The following is a 21,674-nucleotide window of genomic DNA, read 5'->3' as shown; positions in this document are numbered from 1 at the left end:
TCAGTGAGAGCAAACGCCTGGATAACTTGATTTGAGTTTCCTTTTTGCCACACTGTTATCTTCGCTAACAGGCTTTGGGTGCACTTCATCTATAATGCAGAGTGTGCCTGTGCTTCACAAAGAGACTGGCACTACACATATTCAGCAAACGTGCCACTGGAGAGTAGCTAAGTGCTAACTATTTGAAGAAACTTCAAGTGTGCCTAGAAACATAAGTCTGAAAGTTCCTCCATATTGGAAGTAGTGGCGGACAAAGAGGAAAAGTAGTAGCTAAACCAAGACATACTTTCAAATCCCTTGGTCTTTTCCCTGTTCTTCGACATGCTAAAACTGGCATAAAGGCTTTTGTATAGCAATACCGAGTTAATGTGATACAAGTTAGAATTTCAAGTGGCGGTCATGCAAGATGTTGGTGGAATAGTAGGAACAGGTTTCTGTGCGTCTGTACCTCCTGGATCTGCTGCAGCCTCTCCTCCAATGAGCTCATTGTATCCTGCTCTCGTTTCAGCTTCTCCAGCCGGGCGATGAGTTGGGCAGCAAAGGCTGAGGGCTCAACAGGGGTCATCTCCTTAGGCAGCCGGTGTGTCCTCTGCAGGATAAACAACACAGGGGGAAGGACACTTCAATGTGTGTGCAAGTGTAACTGTGTAGTGTTTCGGATGGATGCAATATGTTGCATTAATCCACTGCCCTTGCCCTAATCCTATCTTGTTCCAAAAAGCCTGCTACTATTCCAAAAGGCCTAATCCAGATGCCCTTGCCCTCGAGCTAACCTGAACCTTCTCCGCCGCCCATCCCTCCTCAGATCTTCTCATGCCCAGTGCCCTTGGCAGTGCCAGGCTGCTGGGCGAGGGGGAGAGAAGGGGGTAGCGATGGCGGGGTAGCAGTTGGTCTCGCTCGGAGGGGAGGCCCCCTGCCTGCACCCTCTGTAGCCCGACCAAGCCATCAGCTAGGCAGCCTCTGAAGTCAGCACACTTCAAAGGGCCCTTGTCAAACATCAAACGCACACTAGGGGTGGGAGGGACACGCAGCTTTAAATCTCCGAATAAAAGCCAGATATCGACAGAGAAGAGAGTGAGGAGAGGAGAGGGGAAGAAAAAAGGGAGAGGGGGACAAAATTAACAGCATGAAAAAGGAGGAAGAGGATTGAGATGTGCGTTAGTGAAGTGGCAATGGTGGCAGAGAGAGAGCAAGACAGAGAAGGAGGGAAAAGAGGGAGGGAGAGGATAGAGGAGTCAAATACTGGGAAGATCTGAGGGGAAGTAGTAATTTATTTCCCGGCTGCATGCAGGGCAGCTCAGAGGTACTCTAGTCACATTATCCTCCTTTTTCTTTAACTATATGCGCCGGCTTCTCTCTCTCCCTTTCTTACTTTTTTGTTATTTGGCACACTGGCTTTCTTGATTTTGACTCTTTTTTTGTTGTTCCTCTCATCTCTTTGTAGACACGATGAAGGGAGGAAGAAGAAAGGAAAGCAGAGCTGCTGGCAAAGGAGCGCCAGCCCTGCACGGGGCCCCCGCTGCCTGGGGCTGGTGCATCATGGGAGACAGAGCCATCTCCAAATCAGGAGGGAGACATTAAAGGAGTGCAAGTGGGAAAGGAAAAGAGAGAGATTGAGAGAGAGAAAAGACAGAGGAAGAGAGAAAAAAGGGGGAACAGAACACTGTCAAATGCATGCATGCACAAACACACTCACTCACACACACAACTCTTCCACATACACATACCTGTGTTTGGATATGAAGACAAAAGAATTTCACATCTATTATTTCTTTTCTTGCCTCAAACAGACTCACCTCCTAACCTGTGTCAATCTGTTCTGACCCACTTCCTTCAACCTTCCTACAACAACTTCAGCAGGTCAACAAAATCTTGAATCCAAAGCACATACATGTATGACCCAAATACTAATGGGAACTGATATTAGGGTGGGAGTAGTGGAAAGGGGAATTGAATAGCGATGTGCCTCCTATTCATCTACTGGGATGTAAACTGTAGTTTTGGTAACCACTTCAAAGAGTAACCTTAATTTTGAATTTAATCATTACCTTTAACACTGTTGGGATGTCTATTATCCATGCTATAATCACAGCTATCATTGATGCATAACACATATTAAGCTGTGACGATTTGAGACATTCTACAGTTACTGAGATAGAATATAAAGATGACAACACAAGCTCAGTCAGGACAACTTTCATCAAAGACTGATATTGTTTATCAGGATACAGCCTCTGCTCCTCTCACGAACACACGTGGGCTCACACGCACAAACAGTGGCAAACGCAGAGATAGGTCGAGGACACGATGAAGTGAAGGTAACTCTAAGCTACTGCCGTATGTGCAACAAACCTAACTTTGTTGATACATCCATTAACGAGCATAACATGTAGACGGGGTTAATTGATCCTCTCTGTCCACGTCCCTCATCCTCTATGTTATTAAAAGCACACTGAGCTAACGCTAGCTTGGCAAAGCTAGATGTACAACGAGCTAAATGAAAGCTGTCTGTAGCTGAGATTGCCATGTACCTTCAAACTGCACATGGTTGTGGAGTAGAGTGAAACACGCAGGGACAGAGGGAAGGAGGACAGAAGATAGCTGCCTTAAACTGCGTCTGTGTCGCTCTATCCGCACACAGCGACATGACGCCCAGAGCGCGACAGTGTGGCGGCGCATGTTAGCAAGTTTTATTCTATTCGGCCAAATTCATTCCCCAATATGCTTCTGATAATGAGATATGCCCGATCGGCCAATACTTAGTGGATCGATATTTATTGTGCATCCCTATCAGATACAGCCTGAAAGGTGGAGTTGGGGTGGCGGTGGGTTATGAGCTTTGCGTAGGAAGCAGTGAGGACAGGGAGGTAGGCTACAGCAGCTTAAATAGGCGCCTTGTCTGGAATTTGCCAATAAATGTTAAGAGAGGAATCAGATGAGCTGTGGGCTGATGTGCTGCTGACGATGGCTGCTATCACCTGATATGCTGGAATGAGTGGAGCTTGACTTCGTTGCCTGCCTGAACTAACGCTATTCTTGATTTTATATTTACAGCCCTACAGAAGCTACTGGGTTGGGGGAAGAAGGGGGGCTTGAAACAGCCGAAGAAGAAGTGAAGTGGTATGCAAATCCTGCCTTTTATTTACCCCGACTTTTATATGAAAACGAGCGAGGGAATGAAATATAGTATTCTGTCACAACATGAGCTCTGAAAAAATAAAATAAAGAGCAACTCCTCGAGGGAATCAGGACCCAGCTGTCTGTCAGCGTGTAAAAGTTTGAGTTTAGCAGATTACAAAAAAAGGAAACACTGAGAAAGGAAGTAGAACTTAAGGAAGTAGGACTTACAGGAAAGTGGGGTAGTGTTATCTGGCCATTGATCTTGACACTGCGATGCATCTCTCGCTGGAGCTGCTTCTTGGTGCCCAGCTTGTATGGAGGGATTCCATCTCTGCAAAAATAAAGACATTACTTGTTTACATTTGGTAAAAAGGAGAGTCAGAGACCACTTAAATGGCCCTTATTTCCAATTGATTTGATCTGTTATAACCAACTATCCAGTGGGTGTGATTTTGACAATTTACTGCTTCTCATCACGAAGGTTACAATACCTCCTCACAACTGTTGGTGCGTTAGCGCCATTAGCCAATCTTTGTGAAGAAAGAGCCCTTAGGAGGCAGTTCATCATTGAAGTGATCGACACAACACCACCCAGTAACCACCCACAAGGCACATTACAGCTAAATCAAAAGGCCGGAGAGCCCTTGAAGCCAAGGCAACAAAAACACACATAACAAAACACACCAGGACAATGGGAGAGATATGCTAAACATCTCACTGTGGGCTTCAAAAGAAGAGCCCCACTGATAAGATTACATCAGTCCATGTCAACTTTTACAGTGGTTGTTTAAAAAGCAGAAGAATTAGCGCTAACCTCAGTAGCTGGTCGGACATGGAAACTTCAACAGGCTAAAGCAGGCTAGCAAATTCTCCTTAAGTGCTGCTGGCTTTGTAGCTCTGATATATTAATATGAAAATAGAGATTTAGCTAGAAATACCAGTAGTCTCTGGACAATTAAGCATTTATTCTGGGAATCGTATTCTCCATTTTTCATTCTGTGTCTGCTAGCTTTTCCAGTCAGCTGCCACTTAAGCTGGGCCAATTATCTTGGCCGTTTTGGCTGCTCAGAAGTGTCTGACCTAGCCCAAACGCTACTTTTTCTGCTGCCTCTTTGAAATCTCACACTCATGCACATATGCACCCGCTGCCATCTTCGTTTGGCAAGCGCTGTGCTGTGAGCCTCTGATCTCAGCAACATCAAAAGGCTGGTTTGTAAGATAAGGTAATGTTTGAAGTTGGTGCAGCAGCATTCCCCAGCGTCCAAGTAAATCCATAAATAAGATATAAGCAAAAAGAGAAAAAAATCCCCCCACCCTTTCTTCCACCCCTTCCCAAATCCTCTTCTTCTTGTTCTTTATCTGCAAAATGAGATTCAAATTTGCAGTGTGCCTTTTAACCACTGTAAAAGGACACACTAATCAAATTGTCTCCTCGAATGAGAGAGAAGGAAGCTGAGTTTTTTTTATTAAAATCAGTTAGGGGTGGAGAGAGAGGAGCGCTGCGGACACGGACAGGAGAGATTGCCGTGTTAAAGACCTTGGTGAGAACTACTTAAAGAATATGACTTTGACACATGACGCTGTTCAACAATTAATTTTTTTTTCTTTATTCTTCTGAACAAGTTCTTTAAGTCACATTTCAGAGTGACATTGTCAAGAAAAATCTGACAATTGAGCCAAGCTGACAATTTCACCCGTGTTGCAGCAAGCATCTTGTAAGTGGGGTCTACTACCAAAATCAATGCTTCACAAACTGTACCCTTGAGACTACAAGCCATCATCCCTCAAGGCACAGGAAGAAACACAGGAAACTCTTCAAAAGTAAAACTCAACAGCCCAGAGCAACTTGTGCGCTAAAAAGAACCCCGAACTTAGTGGCAAAACATCTTTCCCACATAAAGCTCGCCAACTTCCCTATCACTATGTTTTTATTAATCCAAACTGTTCCCACCCTGGAGAACCATGTGACGGCTGGGTGCTTTGTCCAGGTTGGGGAAGAGAAAACAGTGGTGGACTCTTTCATGGTTTCATGGGCCCTTACTTTATGGGGATCTCCTATTCAGTTGTGCAAGTCATTTTCAAAGCAGCCAGCCACCCTCTTATCCCCCTAAGCTCCCCTCACCTAACAATAGGCTGAAAGCGATTCAGTTAAGCCCTTTATGCTCCATGCACTTTATTTTCTCACTCCCCTGCACTTCGAGCCTATCCACTCCTGCTATTGGCTCTGGAGGGTGGAGGAAAGGAGCTGTGGATGGTTGGGTGGGTGGAGGTGATTTTTTTAGGGGGTGCCCTAGTCTGGCCAGGGGGAGTTCCTCATGCCTCGTCCCAAGGTCTAGAAATGAGTAACCCCTGTGAAAGCCTCACAGACACATGATCTCAGCACGCCGCAGAGGCCAGTGGCAGGAAACCGACCCACCATGTGAGTAAGCCTCCTTTCATTTGGTGCCAACATTTTTCAATGAGTTTGTCTTGAGGCCCGAATGGCCATTTCCCTCCCCCTCTCCTCCAGCTCTTCAAAGGGAAAAAGCGATTAGATAATATGAAAAAAACAAGTCTGTTGTGGCAGAAGGGTGGGTGGGATGGATACATTTCAACTTTGAGGAAAATGAGGCAACGCCCCCACCCACATCAAGACGTCCTCATTCCCCCCCCTCCTCTCTCCAGCCTGTAACGCATCAGAATAAACTTCAAAAGGTCTTCAGACATAATGACTTTCCCAGAGTTATCTCCCTGGAGGCCACAGTAACAACTACACATTAATAGAATTACCTGGAGTCAATCATAGAGGATAATTAAAATGCATTACGGACCATTATTTCGCAACAGTGCAGTCCCCTGGCCCCAAGAAAAGCTGAGTCTGTTGAACTACAAGGCTAAATATTTTTCTTCACACCCCGAGACTTTTTCCTGGAAAGGTGTTGACTGAACTCTGGACCAGGCACATGTAGATACTAGGGAAACAATAAATCCACAGAGCTGTGGCCAGGGTCAATTAAATGGAAATGAGCGTTTTGAAGTTGCAACATTATCTCAAGAGCAAGCTGCGCTGAAATAAAAATGACAGACCAACTTTTGATTTCAGCAAGAACTGAAGACACTTACACGCTACTGTCCGTCATGGACATAGAATCATCTGTCATGGCATCACTGGAGATCTCACTGTCGTTGGCACTGGTGGCAGGGGCAAAAATGTAGCCGGAGTTGACAAAGTAGGGGCTGGCAGGGTCTCCTCGACGGTGGGACCTGCGAAAGACCCAGGAAAACATTTGCTAAGTTCTAATGGGATGTCTTTCGAGATTGTGGTGTGAAGTGAAGACAGTGGAGAATGCGACACAGTTGGGTAAAGTTTATTTGCTCCGTGTTTCCTGTTGTTTATTTTATCAGATTTTAAAAGCAAACGTGACAGCTTGGAGTTTGTTTTTTGACATTCTCTGCAGATTTCTGTGATTAGAGTCACTTTGGGTTCCGAAGAATGTGACATCAGTATTAGCGATGAAGGAATGAGTTCTCTTTTTCTTTTACTCTCTTTTTCCTGTCCTTCCTCCCTAGTATACAGGGGTTGTGTTTGATGGGTGATGGCTGGAGTGGGTGACGTGAGCTGTGTGAATGAACAACAGCATTTCCCATCTTTTTCTCTCTTTTACTATCCCTCCACCCTTATGTTTGGGCCAGGCCCATACTCCTCTACTTTTTCACTCAGAAACTGCACTCTCTCTTTCCTTGGAGTGTTTTCCCCTCTTTGCTCTCCCACTTCTATCTCTCCCTCTCTCTATCACCCAGTCTGGGGCCCCTCCTTTACCCACTCTCCCCTGCTTTCTTTCTAAAGTCTTTCTCTGTCTTTCTACTCTCTCCTGCTGTGTTGCATTCCTGTTTCAGTAGTGAAGGGGGTGGACAAGGAAGAGGGAGGGATGAAGAGGAAGGGGGAACTTGAGCTTTAAAGAGGGAGGGAGAGGGAGAGATGGAAAGGGGGAAGGAGGGCCCCTTTCTTTATGAGAATGCCTTCTGCCGGGAGTGCTGAGAGGAGAACCCCAGCATGACTAAAGCCGTAGGCCCCAAGCACAAACCTGACCTTTGGAGGGTCCGCGCAAAGAGTCAGGTATTTAGCACAGCTGGGCTCTCTGCACCCCCTCTTTCTCCATCTCTTTTCTTTCTTTCATGATCCCCACTTCCTGTCTTTCCCCCTTCCCCTCCTCTTGTCTTTCCCTGTCTCTCTCCAAAGCTTGCTTAGTCTCTGTCAGGCAGATTTTTTTTTCAAATAGGGGAGATAAAAGTGCTGGATAGAAAAGAAAGAGGAAGGAAAACACTGAGACACACACACAATCCATGGCAAAGTGGGATTGGTGGTTGAAGCTGCGGAACTGAGCTGAGGATGTTTTGTTGTTGTGTTTTTCTATCACTTTGGAGTTTGAGTATTGGAGGTTTCTCAAAACAGGGGGGGGGGGAGGAATCCGTGCAGTGGCAAAATTAGTTCCACATGTTTGAGATGGAAATTGGTTGACCTAAAGAGATGGTGAGGGGCAGGGGGAAGAGGGGAGAGTGCGGGTGACGGAAGAGAGAAAGAGGGGGCTATTTCCCTCCCGCTTTTCTTTTTAGTGAAAAACAAGAATGCAGGGGATCACACCAGGAAACCAGGAGTTGCCCACATGTCAACAAACCGTGTGCCTATTGGTTCATAACTCAACATGGCCACTTTCAAGGAAACGAGTAACTGCACTGTGATGTTATCTGACATGTGCTAACATGAAGGATAAAATCCTCAAGGGAGTGTTTAAGATGAGTTATTAGACTTGATCAATTAGTTATTACACTGTTAAATTTTAAGCCGGAGACAATTTCTAGTCTCATTTACATTTAGTTAACTTGACAGGGAAAGCATGGATCATCTATAAATTGCACCTTTCCCTGCCAAACCAAAGTATCAAGATATTGTCAAACCTCGAAGTAACAATTTCATCCAGATGTGAGGACAAAGTAGTGAGTGAAAAACTTTTTAAATTCCCTTTGATGCAGACTCATGCATAAAATCCAGTTTTTGAAAATGTTCCTGGCTTGAAAAGATTTCAGCTGTTGGACAATGTGTGGGATGAGCTCTTAAGATAAAAGCTCAAATGTTTTCCACTAAGAGTTCTGCTTTCATCTCTGACCAAGAGAACAATATCCCCATTTGGCACATGATTGACTGCACACATTCTTTTAACTCTGTATTAGCATTTGTTTGGGTTAGGGAGATTTTGTCAATACAATAACTATATGGCTTAGTGAGTAGAAAAAAAGAGAAAATACAGCATAACTTTACAACAGCACTGTTTCATGCAGCTGTAACAGTCATAAGGCTTGGTGTCTGAATTTGTGCCTGAACCGGAGGAAGGGTTTCAAAGCACAGGAAACTTGAGCAAGCCAGCAGAGGGCTGCCTGCAAGACACCATTTACTTAAAAGGAAGGCTCAGATCCATTGATGTTTTGTACCCACCCCACCCCTCCAACCCCTTGACTAACTGCAAGGCAGGAGGGCACAAATATACAGACATGTTCCTCTGAGACCCTTTGATCAAGTGCCTTTATCTCTCTCTTAGGCATTTGTGAAATAACTGCCAACTGCTACATATTCACTGTGGTTTAACTAATGAAGGAATGATGATCACGGGGAGAACAAGCAATACTAAAAACATCAACACGCACTAAGATGTAATAACACAAACATGCATGCTCTGGGTGAGAGCGCTCTTACCTGCAACTATTCTCCAGCACTTCAGCTGCTGTCCGGATGGTAGCAGTAGCCCTCAGGGTTTTCGCAGACAGTCCAACCACAGACCCTAACGTTTTTGCCTTCATGTCATTACAACTCCACTCCTCTTCCTCCATGAGAGGTGGAAGGTATCCGCACATCAGCTTGAGGCTGCCGAGACCGCCGTGGTTCATGTACGACGCGTTCTCGCAGCCGGTGCGCACGTATTCGAGGTATATGTCAGAGGTCAAAAACATCTGGTATGCATTCTCTTCCATGTTGGACTGAATTTCCGTCTGTGCCTGGTCAAACATGGCAGAGTCTATTTGTTGTTTCTTAATACTATCCCGTATGAAGGTCTTGGTGGCGGGTTTCAGCTGCTTGGCGACAATGCTGTTGTTCTCGATGTACCGCTTAAAAATAACTTTGGCAACTCGCAACGTTTTGGTATCCTTTAAGTCCATTTGCCTGAAGCCGTTGCAGGCGAACCAAAAGTCCAAAGTGTCCACGCAATTCTCACGCTCCAAAAAGGTCCTGAAGAGGTGAGCGCCGTCTTGGTCGCCCAGGAGAAAATGCAGAGACTTTGTCCACCGGACTAGGGGCGAGTCCGGGGACGCGCTGCCCTCTGGCTCCCCGAGACCATCCTCGTTCCTCCGCGGTGTGGAGCCGGGAGGCGCGGCGACGGTATCTTTAACCTTGCTCAGGGCTCTCATTTTGGCAGATCTGCTGGCGTTGTAGCATGACGCCTCTCCCTCCTCCCCCGGTACCGGAGGACGAGGAGCATCTTCTCGGAAGCTACTGCTGATGTGCTCCGTAAGCGCCCTGCTCATGGCTCCAGCTCCGGTTGCCGCGTGAGAGTGCCGTCGTGCCTCCACTGAGCTCCTGCCTAATCCTCCTCACTCTCTAAAAGCAGCGGGGGAGCTTCTCAGCTCCTCTTCACTCTGAAACACAAAGTATTGATCTAATCAAAGCCAGATCCTGCTGAACTTCAAAGAAAGACATCAAGTAAACAGTCCCTTTCAAAAAGCCTCACCGGGTTCACAGAGAAAGTAAATATGAAAGGCTTTGTTTCGTTCCATTTATCTATTTATAATCTAAATGAGAGATCAACTGCAACCTACATTCCCAACGTGCCTTCATCTGTCACATCAAAAACATTTTACAAGAATAATCATCTCACAAAGCCTCACTCTTAACCAAAACCGCATTTTCACAACTGTGGCTTACACGTGTTTTCCTAACGAGTCCATGTCACAGGCTTCAACTCCAATTAATTCCCAATCTGTTTCGGACGAGCGTACCCTACCCCTGTCTGCATCACACACACAGACTCGTTCCCACTCGGAGCTCACACTTGTCCTCACCGTCCCAGAAATGTACAGACGAGTGGAAATGCATCTAATCTGCACCACAATGACCTTAAACGTTGTAATGTAGCCTACGAGGGGTAAAAAGCCCCGCGGGAAAAGGCAGTCGCTCATGCGTAAATGTAAGCGATCAATCGCCTTAATGTCTGCCCAAGAAGGCTATTACAGCACATTATTAGAGCCACAGCCCCGGCAACGTGTCTGAACTACCAACACGCCAGAAAGACTTGATATATTTGGAGTAAAACCTCATTCAGAAGCTGAGTGTTTTTAATCGGAGCCTCAGCGCCAAATCTAACTTATTACCTTAAACGATACGCAGATAAAACCACATTTAAACTGTGTGGTTGGCTGTTACAATCGATACACAATTATTCATACGGTCTCAACAGGCTGTGTAAATCCACAGCATAATGTAACCGATTCTAAAATCCAATGTAAGACTGAACAAATGTACTAAAACAACATACCATCGCAGAGTAGATCCGCTCGGATCGTTAAAAGTTGATGAATTACTCCCTTTAGAGTGGAGTCTAATACAGTCCAAAACTCTCCAAACAGTAATCCAGCAGAAAAGGCGACGACGGACTATTTAAAGCCTGTGCCGTGCCACATGTGTTATACCTCGCTGCAAAACAATTGCTGTAGTTTGCTGTACCCTGTCCCATTCAACAACTGACCTCAGAGTAGGCAGGCTCAGTCCCTATGTAGATCACTGGGGGTGTCAAAATCTGGAGGAGGTAAAAGAGGAGGTGGAGGGGGGGCTCTGATTGAAGAATACATCCCACTTTTTTCCCAGCTAGAAGACGTTACCACCCGACAAATATTCGGTTTTTATCTGGGCTACACGCGCGCGCACACACACACACACACACACACACACACATAAGCTTCTTATCTATCTCACCGTATTTCTCGCCCACAAACAAGAAACATAGCCCGCATTTCTAAACTTCAAAGCTCAGCAGCAGCACATCAAAGCGGCCAAGAGAGGGGGCCTGTGGAACAGCTTTCCTACAACTTACCATCCATGTACCCGAGTAGCCTGCCTTTTTTTGAAAACGTGAAAGTAAAGTAGTCCAACAACAGGCTGTGTCTATATCTGCTCCGGCGACGTTCCCTGTCCTGTAATGTAAATTCTCATTGGATAGTTTTAATGCAGCCGCAAATAAACGAGAGAAGCGTTTTTGCCTCACTTTTGTTTTGCCTTACTTTTCTGCCCAGGTACTGTTTCAAGGAGTCATAGCAGGCGGCAGAAATCCTCCGGGCTGTGTCTAAACCGACTGGGCTGAAGGTTTAACTGCGGACTTCAAAGTAAAGAACCGCTGGCATGGTCCCGGAAGGTACATAAAAACACAGCGTCTCAGCGTTTCTCCAACCAATGACATAAAACAAAATAAAATGAACTAGAATAAAGATAAAACAATAGAAGCAGCTGCAAATGTCCTCATATCTTCAGTTCAATACGTTCGTGTTGGCAAACTAGTGCGTTTAGACGCTCATTAACGTTTAATAAACTTTTCTAGACCTGGAAAGGATTTACATGTTTTCCAGGACCTTATCAAAGAGAGACAATCTAGAGCCAAGTCCCCGAGGCTTTGGAGCGTCAGAAGTAAGTGATCTACCGCGCCAATAGCATTACTCTTACAGTCCGTCTGTTACTACACAAAGTTTCTACAGAAACACAAAGCAAACAAAAGCGACACTTTTGTTGCCTTTGGCCTCAAGTGAGTTTACTCTGTTCACCTAACTGAGGAGAAGCCATTACGATAGGGTTTACATTTCAATCCTTTTCCAGTTAATGGTGGTGTTGTACAGCCAGATATAGCTTCATTATTTCTATATTGGTTATTGTATAGGCAGTTAGGTGCATTGTCCTCATGTAATTATAGTAATATCCCTTATAATTACAGAGTCACTAGAGTAAGGGGATTGAGGGGAGTTCTGTGGTTCATTTTAAATATATATATATATATATATATATATATATATATATATATATTCCACAATGATTTAAAACAAGTTATAACCTTGATTTGATAATCCTATAGAGTGTAACTGTCAAATAATTTACATATTAGTCACAGGCTTTTAACCACAAAGATGTCAACCTAACACACTTGCCAGTTCCACATTCAAGGAAAATGGCACAGCATGACATTTTGATTGAAATTGGACAGAGAGCAAAGGCAAGAGCTGTTCTCTAGTCTTTTAATTCACATGACTTCCCTAATGTCATTGTGACAGAATCTTAAAGAGTGGGTTAGACAGTGATCCAATCCCATGGTACTTCAAAGGCTATATTGTCCCTTTGATGTTGGAAATCAACTTTAAAGGAGAATATAATTATATAAGTCAGATGATTCAAATTCACAAAACTCTCATGATGGTACAGGACAAGGAAACTAATGAAATCCAACTTCTCTGAGGTCCCCAAGTGGTGATTAATTCATGTTGAGTTATACATAGATAAATAAGCATGCTGTGTAGCAGTTCCCATGTGGATGTCAGTATCTTTGTCCGTTTGTCCAAATCTTTACACTCGGCCACATGGTTTAGGCTGACATGTAATGTCATCCAGTCTGGATCCAGCATGGATTGGCACTGTTGATTGCTGAGTAAGAATATTCAGGAACCATAGAACCATATTATTTTCAATTTAGATGCACAATATTTTCTCACTGCATCCTGCAGCCACACTGGATACATATTTCCAACTTGTACATTTTACTTCTGACATATGCTTTGGGGTAATTTTAACATAACCCAGCTTTCTTACAAATGTGCGCAATAGCAAGCGTTTCTTGATTTCTTGGTAAAGCAGAGTAGTCCAGTTGATTACATTGACATCCTGCCAGCCACTTCCTGCGTGCTGTGAGCTTGTCTGATGATTGAGTCCAGCTTATTTCAAATGTAATCTTTTAAGACATTTTTACTGCAAGGTGTTATCACAAAGCTGCGTGATAGCAGACAGTACAGTCTCTTTCTCTGCCTGTCTGTCTCTGTTTGTGTGCATGTGTGTGTGACAGTGTGAATATGAAGAGGTCATTCATAGCCACTGTTTATACTGGAGGGCTCTGTAAAACAAACATTGCTGCCACAAATCCAAACAGTCCAGCACCCAAAATGCACAAAAAGCTTCCAACACTCCGCGATGGGAAGTGCCCGCTGTCTGCGAGATGGAACACGAAATAACAAAATGTGTCAGCAGGGTTGGCACCGTGACGATCAAGGGGCACTCTGCAGTTCAGCTAGGCCCAAATTAAAGCCATGAAATGTGTAGCTATAGTGTTATCGACGCGCAAAGTTCTTTAAAGCCTGCTTTGAAATAAGAGTGGAGATATAGAGGGGTTATAAAATGTAATTTTTGAAGTGCAGGACAATCTTGAAAGTGGGATACTTCACATTGGGGATAAGATGAAATCTTCACTCAAATTAAATTAGGCTGCACATGTCACTGCAAAAGAAAAAAAGTCCACAGACAGTTTAATTTTTGCTGACAGACAAGAAGCTTCATCCATGCTTTGCTCAGTCTGCTTTTAATGACATGTAAAGTTCAGGCTATTCCGCCATTCAGGATGTGTTTTTTTCATGCATTTCGACAAACAGAACTGCCGCGATCGCCATAGATGCAGCCAAAAATACAAGCTGCTGTCTTTTTGAATTAATTTGAGAAGTGTCACGAGACGCTAAACCAATGAGACCACACCTGTTGACCCTTGAATGCCCATTCTTGTGTTTAGCAGTGACAAAAGAGAGAGGGTGCTGTAAAGTAGCCACAAGAAGCCTCTTTTTGATGTTGACCCTGCCCTGACCCCTTTGTTGAGGCCCTAACCATTTCACAGGAAGATCCAAACGCTTTAAAAGCACAATACAGGACGAGAGTGCTGCCACTGACATGCTATGAAGCCCCAATAAAACAGGGTGACCTGGAGGCTAATTGAGAGCTCGTGGTTGAGAAGAAATTAAAGGCATCTGGTATAGCACCACAGGTTGCAAATGAAGCTACTCTTTAATTAGAGCCTGCATTAAAGGCACGGAGAAAGTATGCATTTCACTGCTGTCAGTACAGGTGTCGCATCAGGATTTATGGAAACAGACAGAGGACTTTAATTATAGTAGTGTGTAGGAACGGTTTGTTTTCTTTCTTTCTTTCTGTTAGTACTGTACTGCAGAAGTCTTTGATGGTGTATCATTAGTTGCATCAGTCAAACAGGAGGCCTGTGTTCTCCCCTTTTTGTCGCTTTTTCCTAAGAACTTCTGGATTTGCATCATATTGCAGCCCACAGTATATGTTCCCACAATGTGAACAATAAATTCTGTACAGCACATTTTATCACCCTTCCCTCCGCTCAAATTGTATACTTGTGCTAAAATAGCAGAGAAAAACAGAGGAGAGGGTGGCTAATTGCAAATAACCCAATATTTGGGAGTTCAAAGGCTGTGGTGGGTTTGAGTGATAATTTTGGCTGAAGCATCACCATAAACACTAATAAAATTAAGTGCGTCGGAGGGAGGAGGGGGCGTGGCCAGGCGTCCCTTTGAACAGATCCTGTGATCAGTTCCCCCTCTCAATTAGCGTATTGTCCACTTGTCCTTTCAGCTGGGAGGGAGGGGGCAGTCTCCCCCCTAGCTTCCCTTTGAAGTGATTATCCCTTTATCTCAAGCCTGAGCGAGGAATATCTTGGGGGACAATGGCAAATTAAAGCCCATATGGAGAGAAGCGTGAATGTCTGTTTGTAGGCTCAGAGAGAAATGGGGGGGGTTAGAGAAATAAATAGAGTAGGAGAGAGAGAGAGGAACAGAGTGGCAAATAGCATCATTCTGTTTGCATGAGCTGAAGGATGAGTGGTAGATGTCAACACTCATCCAAAAAAGTAATTTAGGGCTCGTGCCTGAGTTGACACTTGTAGCGGAGTGACTAGAAGAGCTAAAGGAAAGAATAAGAAGGGGGGGTATCTGTTATGACAGATGGAGAAAGACGGAAAGGGAGGAACGGAGAGATAGAAGGATGAGCAAGAAGAAGGGAGAGGAGTGCAGTTGTCAGCAGAATCAGATGGCGGTCAGGCAGACAGGCTTGAAGAAGATACAATTAAAGTGTGGAGTTAAGACGGGCTTTGAAGTTGGACATGGTGCATAACACCCTTAAAGTTTGAGAAGCCAGCCATTCATCCGCTTGTTATGGCTTGTTAAGACCATTCATTTTAAAAGGCCCAATTTGAGAAAATAAACTTTAATTTCAACTTTGGGAAAAGTCTAAATAAATCAAGAGTGACAACAATCAGGTAATGGTTTTCAACAAGGTTAAAAATAAATAAATCAACAGAACAACCTGAATGGTCATCTTTTCAAACATGGGTGATGGATTTACTAAACAAGGTGTGGGGGTGCAAGTGAGCACTGAGGATGAATAATTACTTTCTCTTCCCACTCACCCTCTTTTTTCTCACAATCCTGTTTTTCGGTGGCTTAAAAGTTTAATAATGTATAGAAACAATGCCTCTGATGCTTGGCCTAATCCGTTTTGGCTTGGCAAACCTTTGTGGTAACCAAAACCCTATCTGATGTGAGCAAATGTTTGCCAAGCTAGCATGTGCAGACAGAGTGTGTGTCTGTTTGTATTTCCTCAGTGCAAGATAGTACGCAGAGCTGAAAAATAAACAACCATCTGCACATTACAGTACCTCACTGCATGACTGCAAAGAAACAACAGAAAGCTTGATAAGACAAATTATATTCTAATAGTGTAATGACAACAGTTAGCACACTATAAATACTCTTATGTACACTGTCCTCCTGTGTCAATTGTTCCTGCAGTAATTACACTAAAACAATTTCATGTGTATTAATTATGTTTTTCAATTTATCATGCTCGACATATCAAGTGATTCTCCTTCTGATAGTGAAAGTGGAAGAAATGTGTGTTCACTTTGAGCTCAGCTAGGCATCCTTAATGAGCATCAGACAAATGATGTAGAAAAATGCTTGATATGAAGCAACAGTCAGGCCTATTAGAGGCTGAACAAAACTTGTTACAGACCAACGCTGGTTTAAGCTAACATCGGCTAACTGGCCAACGCTCAGCCTGACAGCAAATCCATGCACTGATAAGGCAAATTAAATGGCCCTATTGATCGAATGATCTAGTGTTCAACAGTTTGACTTCTGGACAAGACAGCAAGAGACAACATTGACATAAAACCAACAGACGGATGTGACTATGGTCCATTGTTAGGATCTTTAGACAGCCATTGTGATATCAACATATCCACATTCTGTCATTTCAGTCACAGAAAAGTGTGGTTGATTGCTATGTCCACAAACGGTGTCATATTATTATATCATATATTCTGTGGCAAAAACCAAACAGTTTAGTGTGTGGTTAGCACTAAGCAGACAAGTAAGTCATCACATGTGTGAACTGATACACAGGATTTGTTGTCATTGTAAAATCCGTTTTCTATCCATATGTAGCCCTGCTCGCCTGGAGCTGCTTTCCTCTGTTTGTCACAAAGCTTTTCACAAGGCACAACAACAAAATGTGCAATCATAGGATTTGAGGTCGACGGGAGCATAAATACCAAAGGTTGGACAAAATAATGCAAACACCACATGAAAAGGGACCCCAACTTTGAAGTAAGTAGACCACAATTACAAAGGTAGCTACACAGGCAGATTAAGCTCAATGCCAATTAGCAGTATGTGTCAGCTTTAAAAGAGGACTGAAACTTTAATATAATAGTTGGCCTCTGGATTATAAATGCAACTGTTAAAATAGTACAAATGTACAAAAAAAGGACAGGCTGGTCTCTGATATTGCCAAAATATTCCGCAATTAGCTTCTATGACGGACAGTGGTCAGACGTCTCAGTGAACTTAAGGAGGTAGTGCTATACAACCCTATCTCCAGACAAGAATGTTACTACTGGATGCTTCTGCAAAATGACAGATGATGTTGAGCAACAGTGTATTTTAACATTTATTGTGAACGCATGGCAACTAAAGTACTCTATATTTCAGGTAAGGGAAAAACTATGGTTATAGCAAATAAGTCATGGTTAAGGTCCGGTGACTTAAACACTTAGTAAAAGTTTGGAAAGGATTGTGCTCATGGCTGAAAAAAGGAACAGTTGCAGTTCTGTGACACAATGCAAACTCCAGCGTCCCACAGCTACATGCCATCCACCGATCCAACCTGCACAAACTTCACTTTGGCCAGATAAAGGGCACTAAATGTGGCATTGGACATAAATCATGAGGTGATGTGTTTTTTTATGAACATATTATATTGGAATTTTGAGAATCTTAACAAAACAGGGTATTGATGCTACCGAACAATTTCAATAGTAGACCCCCTCAACCCATCCAGCCTTTACACTCCAGATCTAAGACTGACAAATTATAACAATAATGACACTAACAACAAATATACACAACAGTAATAATTAGATAATAATAATATATTTTTTTTAAGTTCAGGGTTCAGGTATAACTGATAAAGCATGAAACATAGGAATGAGTTATATTCTTCTAACCCCCAACAGCTACTGTTGAGCCCTTGAGCAGGGCATTAATTCCCCACTTCTTCCAATAAATTAAATAGTTCATTAGCTGAAGTCTGTAGTTTAATAGGCAAATTCCACTTTGTGTATTGCTGCACAATAGTCTTTGAATGTGTGAATGTTTAGCATAGTTCTTCATGAAAAGGTGCGTCAGAGCTCTGAAATGTCTCTGATTACCATGCATACAGATGCAAATGTCCTCAGTGAAACAAGAGGGAATGAATATGCTTGTTATAGAAATCCATAATAATTATAGCTGTCAACTGGATGTTTTGGCATATGAGATGATGCCTGCCAATCATCTCATATGGGTTGTGTTTATTTATTCTAAATGCTACAGTATGTGTGTGGCTCACTCTGCTCCACCAGCTGCTAATTAATTAGATGTGAGAACAGCCCTCCTATTGATTGTTTGAAACAAACCATGGTTCATTTACATAAAGATGCTTGGTCATACACATTACATATACTGTCACTCTTTCTCATTGTCTCCTGATGCTTTTGAGTACATGTGTGTAGGCTAATGTGCATGAAAGTAGCATGTGCATGTCTGAAGGTTGGTGAGTTTTTGCAGTGTTTTACTAATGTATAGTCTGTACAGTAAATCTAGTGTTAACTAATTTGCTAGCAGCAAATTCATAGTCAAGGAACAAAACAACAACAAGATTGCTTGAATTTTTAAGTTAATTTTAATTTTTAAGTGTGAGTCATACACTTTTAAGGCTGTGCCTCACACTCTGACAGCCAGAAGAACAACATTGAAAAGCAATCCAGATTACTTTTTCATAGTGACACACTCAAGCCTCAAGGTTAAGAGAAAATTAAGATTATGATGAAAAACATTCACTTTTGGCAAGCCTTGTGTGTCTGTACAAACAGCATCTGCAAAGATAGTGGCCATGAGGTTAAAACAGTTTCTGTAAAGGGTGTGCATGCATATGTTACTGCATAGTGTGCACACAAGTGCTCAACATCACACCCACACATACGTTACATATATGCATGCATGTAACCTATATCTGTTCACTTATATAAACATATACATTGTGTTCTTGAATCAATTCTGTGAGGTTACGATAAATCCACCTACTGTGAATAAAGGAAGTCCTGCAAAAGATACAGCAAATGAGAGCAATCATCCAGAACCTCAGCTCTGGCCAGCTGCATATTGCTCATTTATTCCTGAGAGAGTTTCTAAATCCATAACTAAAACTAAGATAAAAGTGTTTTGACCCTATTGTGGGATGTTTCCCAGTGTCATGCAGCTACTCAGCAGGTGTGCAGAGGGAGGGTGAGTTTCAAAACACACTGCACAGCAGATAGGCAAAGAGGAACGTCAACAAAGCACTGCTGCTATGCACCTCACTGACTGCTCTGACAACCGACAGGGAAAACATTCCCACAGAGAGAAAAAAGATGGAGGGAGAGTGTAGAGAAAGAGAAGAGAAATGTAAAGTGAAAGACAGAAAAAAAGGACAGGGGAAGAGGGTCAAAGAAGAAATGAAAATTATTTTATTCATGTGTTATTTCTTGTTCATATGCTTTAACAAAACTGAATGTAGGATCACAATTTACGTGTTATATACAAGGCAAGTAAAAGAGATCAGCAGAGAAAGGGATGAGAAATACTGGCATAGACACAAAAATACAGGTGTGGAACAACACAGGTACAAGAGGCAAAGCAGCAGCTTGTGCAACATTTGTGAAGCCTTTTGTGTGTTTAGTTTTTGGTGAGCCTTTGGTAAGAGGTGTTGATTTTGCTCAATTTGACAACATATGATGCCAACGTTTGCACTTTTCAATTGGATTGCCTTGTACTGCTGTACTCATTATTCAGTAATACAACTTAAAGGCCCTTAAAACTTTGTATTTCTTTGTAAGTATTTCTCTATAACATTAAATATGCATGACTAAGAATGCAACATTGAAGTTAATAAAACATCTTTAGGTAAAGAGTTTAATAATCAAAAACTTCCTCTTCAGTATTGTGAGGGGGTGGTTTTGATCACATTTGATTGACAGGGACCAAACAACACACCAGTTCTCATCAGATTCTGATTTAAATGATGTAACCCAGATAGGTTTCTGTGAAGCTCATTGTGGTGTCTTTGGCTGCATCTTGGCAGTGCCCGACTCCGGCTAATACAAAAATGGGCAAAGAGGTGGAGCGTGGTTTTTTTTGCACCAGGATGTAAACATGTTTATTTCTGTAAAGTTGGCCATTAACATTTACATGAGCTTTAACATGAGGGTTTAAGTGGATTGACTCGCTTTTGGAGCCAGCCTCAAATGGCTCTCAAGGAACTGCAGTTTTTGCACTTTCATGTTGGCTTCATTCATTTTTGAGCCCCAGAAGTTGCTGCTTAGCAGCACCCCTTACTCACAATAAGAAACTGTTTGATGAAATAGATTGTCAGGGTCTTTAAATACAACAACAGCACAATCGATGACCTCAAACATTCCTGTAGACCTCTGACACACTTTAGGTGATTAATTAAAACCTTTAGCAATCTACAAAGGCAGTATTTGTTGCACGGTTTTTGTGATGCCCTGTTCACAAATATTAAATCAAACACTGGTTATACCATCTCATTTATTGTAAACTGAACCTAGAAAAACATACTAGTACAATACACTGCTCAAAGAATAAAAAGTCCAGCAGTGTGACTTGGGGAGTTGAGAAGGGTTCAACTTTCGAAAAATGTTTGCTTACATGCAGAAGTGACAACCTGGAGACAACCAGTCACACTCAAAGGAACAAAAAAAGACTGCTGTTTTCTACTCCTCTCATATTCGTAAAATAAATTAAATGGAGGAAAAGCTGATCATCTTGGCAAATGGCTTCATACTTCTTTTAAATATAAATTAAATGAGCAACTGGTACTTAAACTGAAAAAAGATGCATGGAAACACATCCCTCATTAAAGGTTCAGTGTCTTAAGTTTTAGTGTCTTCTAATGGTGAGGGCTGCAAATTGCAACCAGTGGCTCATGGTGCATTCACGCGCTCCTCGGATAGTCCCATTTCCCGAGTTGTGAAGCCATTCTTCGACTTCAGTGTGTATTCATGTGCTCTTAAGTTGGAATGTGGAATCAACACGCAACCACAAAGATGTGTTGGATTAACATGATCAGAACATGTAAATAAAACGCAGACATCTAGTTCATTCTACATGGACAGCAAACTAACCGTTATCACCATTTTACAAATTACATGTTTGCAAAATATGTCTATGCAATCCATGATTTTGCATGAATCAAAGTTCTGTATACTTCTTCTTCCAAGCACGCAGGAGAAGCTACAGTGGCTGACATGCTATATCTGCTCTTGTGCTAAATAATACCTGTGGGCTTCCATTTGTCCAAATTTCTCTTCTCTTCTTCTAATAAACCAGGTGACTACAACTAATACTGCTAATGCTACTTCTGTTAATTCTTTTTCTCTGTATGTAGTCATCGTAGTGACGAAACGTGCTCTGTAGAGACTTTTATCCGTTTGGGCTACTGTAGAAACATGGCAGCGCAACATGGCGACATCCATGTAAGAGGATCCGCGATGTATGTAGATAGAAATGGCTCATTCTAAGATAATAAAAACATAACGGTTCATTATGTAAGGTATACAGCACTGAAAACATAGTTATGGATAATATATTGCATTTCTGTCAATAGATCCTCCTCACTGAACCTTTAAATAAATTACTTTGTGATGAGACAGTAGTGGCAACATAAGAAAAGCTGAGCATGAAAATGATGCATTCTGTGCAAACATGCCACAAAGCTTCAGGCTTAAGGTCTGGTAACGTTACACTTCAGTCCTACCACAGTCCTGCTCTGTTTCAAATTCACTTCTATTGAACGACAAACCACGCCCTGATAAATGTTTTATTATTTATTTATT

General features: G+C 42.7%; 1 protein-coding gene and 1 long non-coding RNA gene across 6 annotated transcripts in view; one reads left to right on the top strand and one right to left on the bottom strand.

Annotated features, from left to right (window-relative positions):
- Nucleotides 1–21,674, bottom strand: part of LOC123970200 (axin-2-like) — a 39,505-nt gene that overhangs the window by 6,472 nt on the left and 11,359 nt on the right. Inside the window, exons 1-5 of one of the 5 annotated variants that reach the window (XM_046048111.1) lie at nt 11,238–11,463; nt 8,849–9,786; nt 6,223–6,363; nt 3,349–3,451; nt 449–589 (exon numbers count right to left, since the gene is read on the bottom strand). In XM_046048111.1, coding sequence (XP_045904067.1) covers nt 449–589; nt 3,349–3,451; nt 6,223–6,363; nt 8,849–9,675 — 1,212 coding nt within the window. In that variant the 5' untranslated portion in view covers nt 9,676–9,786; nt 11,238–11,463. Of the gene's footprint in view, nt 1–448; nt 590–3,348; nt 3,452–6,222; nt 6,364–8,848; nt 9,787–10,072; nt 10,314–10,682; nt 10,862–11,237; nt 11,464–21,674 lie in introns of those variants that run through there. The other 4 variants (XM_046048109.1, XM_046048112.1, XM_046048110.1 and 1 more) reach the window with 4 other exon arrangements.
- On the top strand, nt 6,632–11,646 carry LOC123970201. The gene is made up of 2 exons (XR_006824903.1): nt 6,632–7,216; nt 11,437–11,646. It is a non-coding gene; the product is annotated as an uncharacterized LOC123970201 (long non-coding RNA).

This window comes from Micropterus dolomieu, linkage group LG04 (genome assembly GCF_021292245.1).
Source record: "Micropterus dolomieu isolate WLL.071019.BEF.003 ecotype Adirondacks linkage group LG04, ASM2129224v1, whole genome shotgun sequence".
NCBI classification, from domain to species: domain Eukaryota; kingdom Metazoa; phylum Chordata; class Actinopteri; order Centrarchiformes; family Centrarchidae; genus Micropterus; species Micropterus dolomieu.
This window is presented reverse-complemented; position numbering and strand designations above follow the sequence as displayed.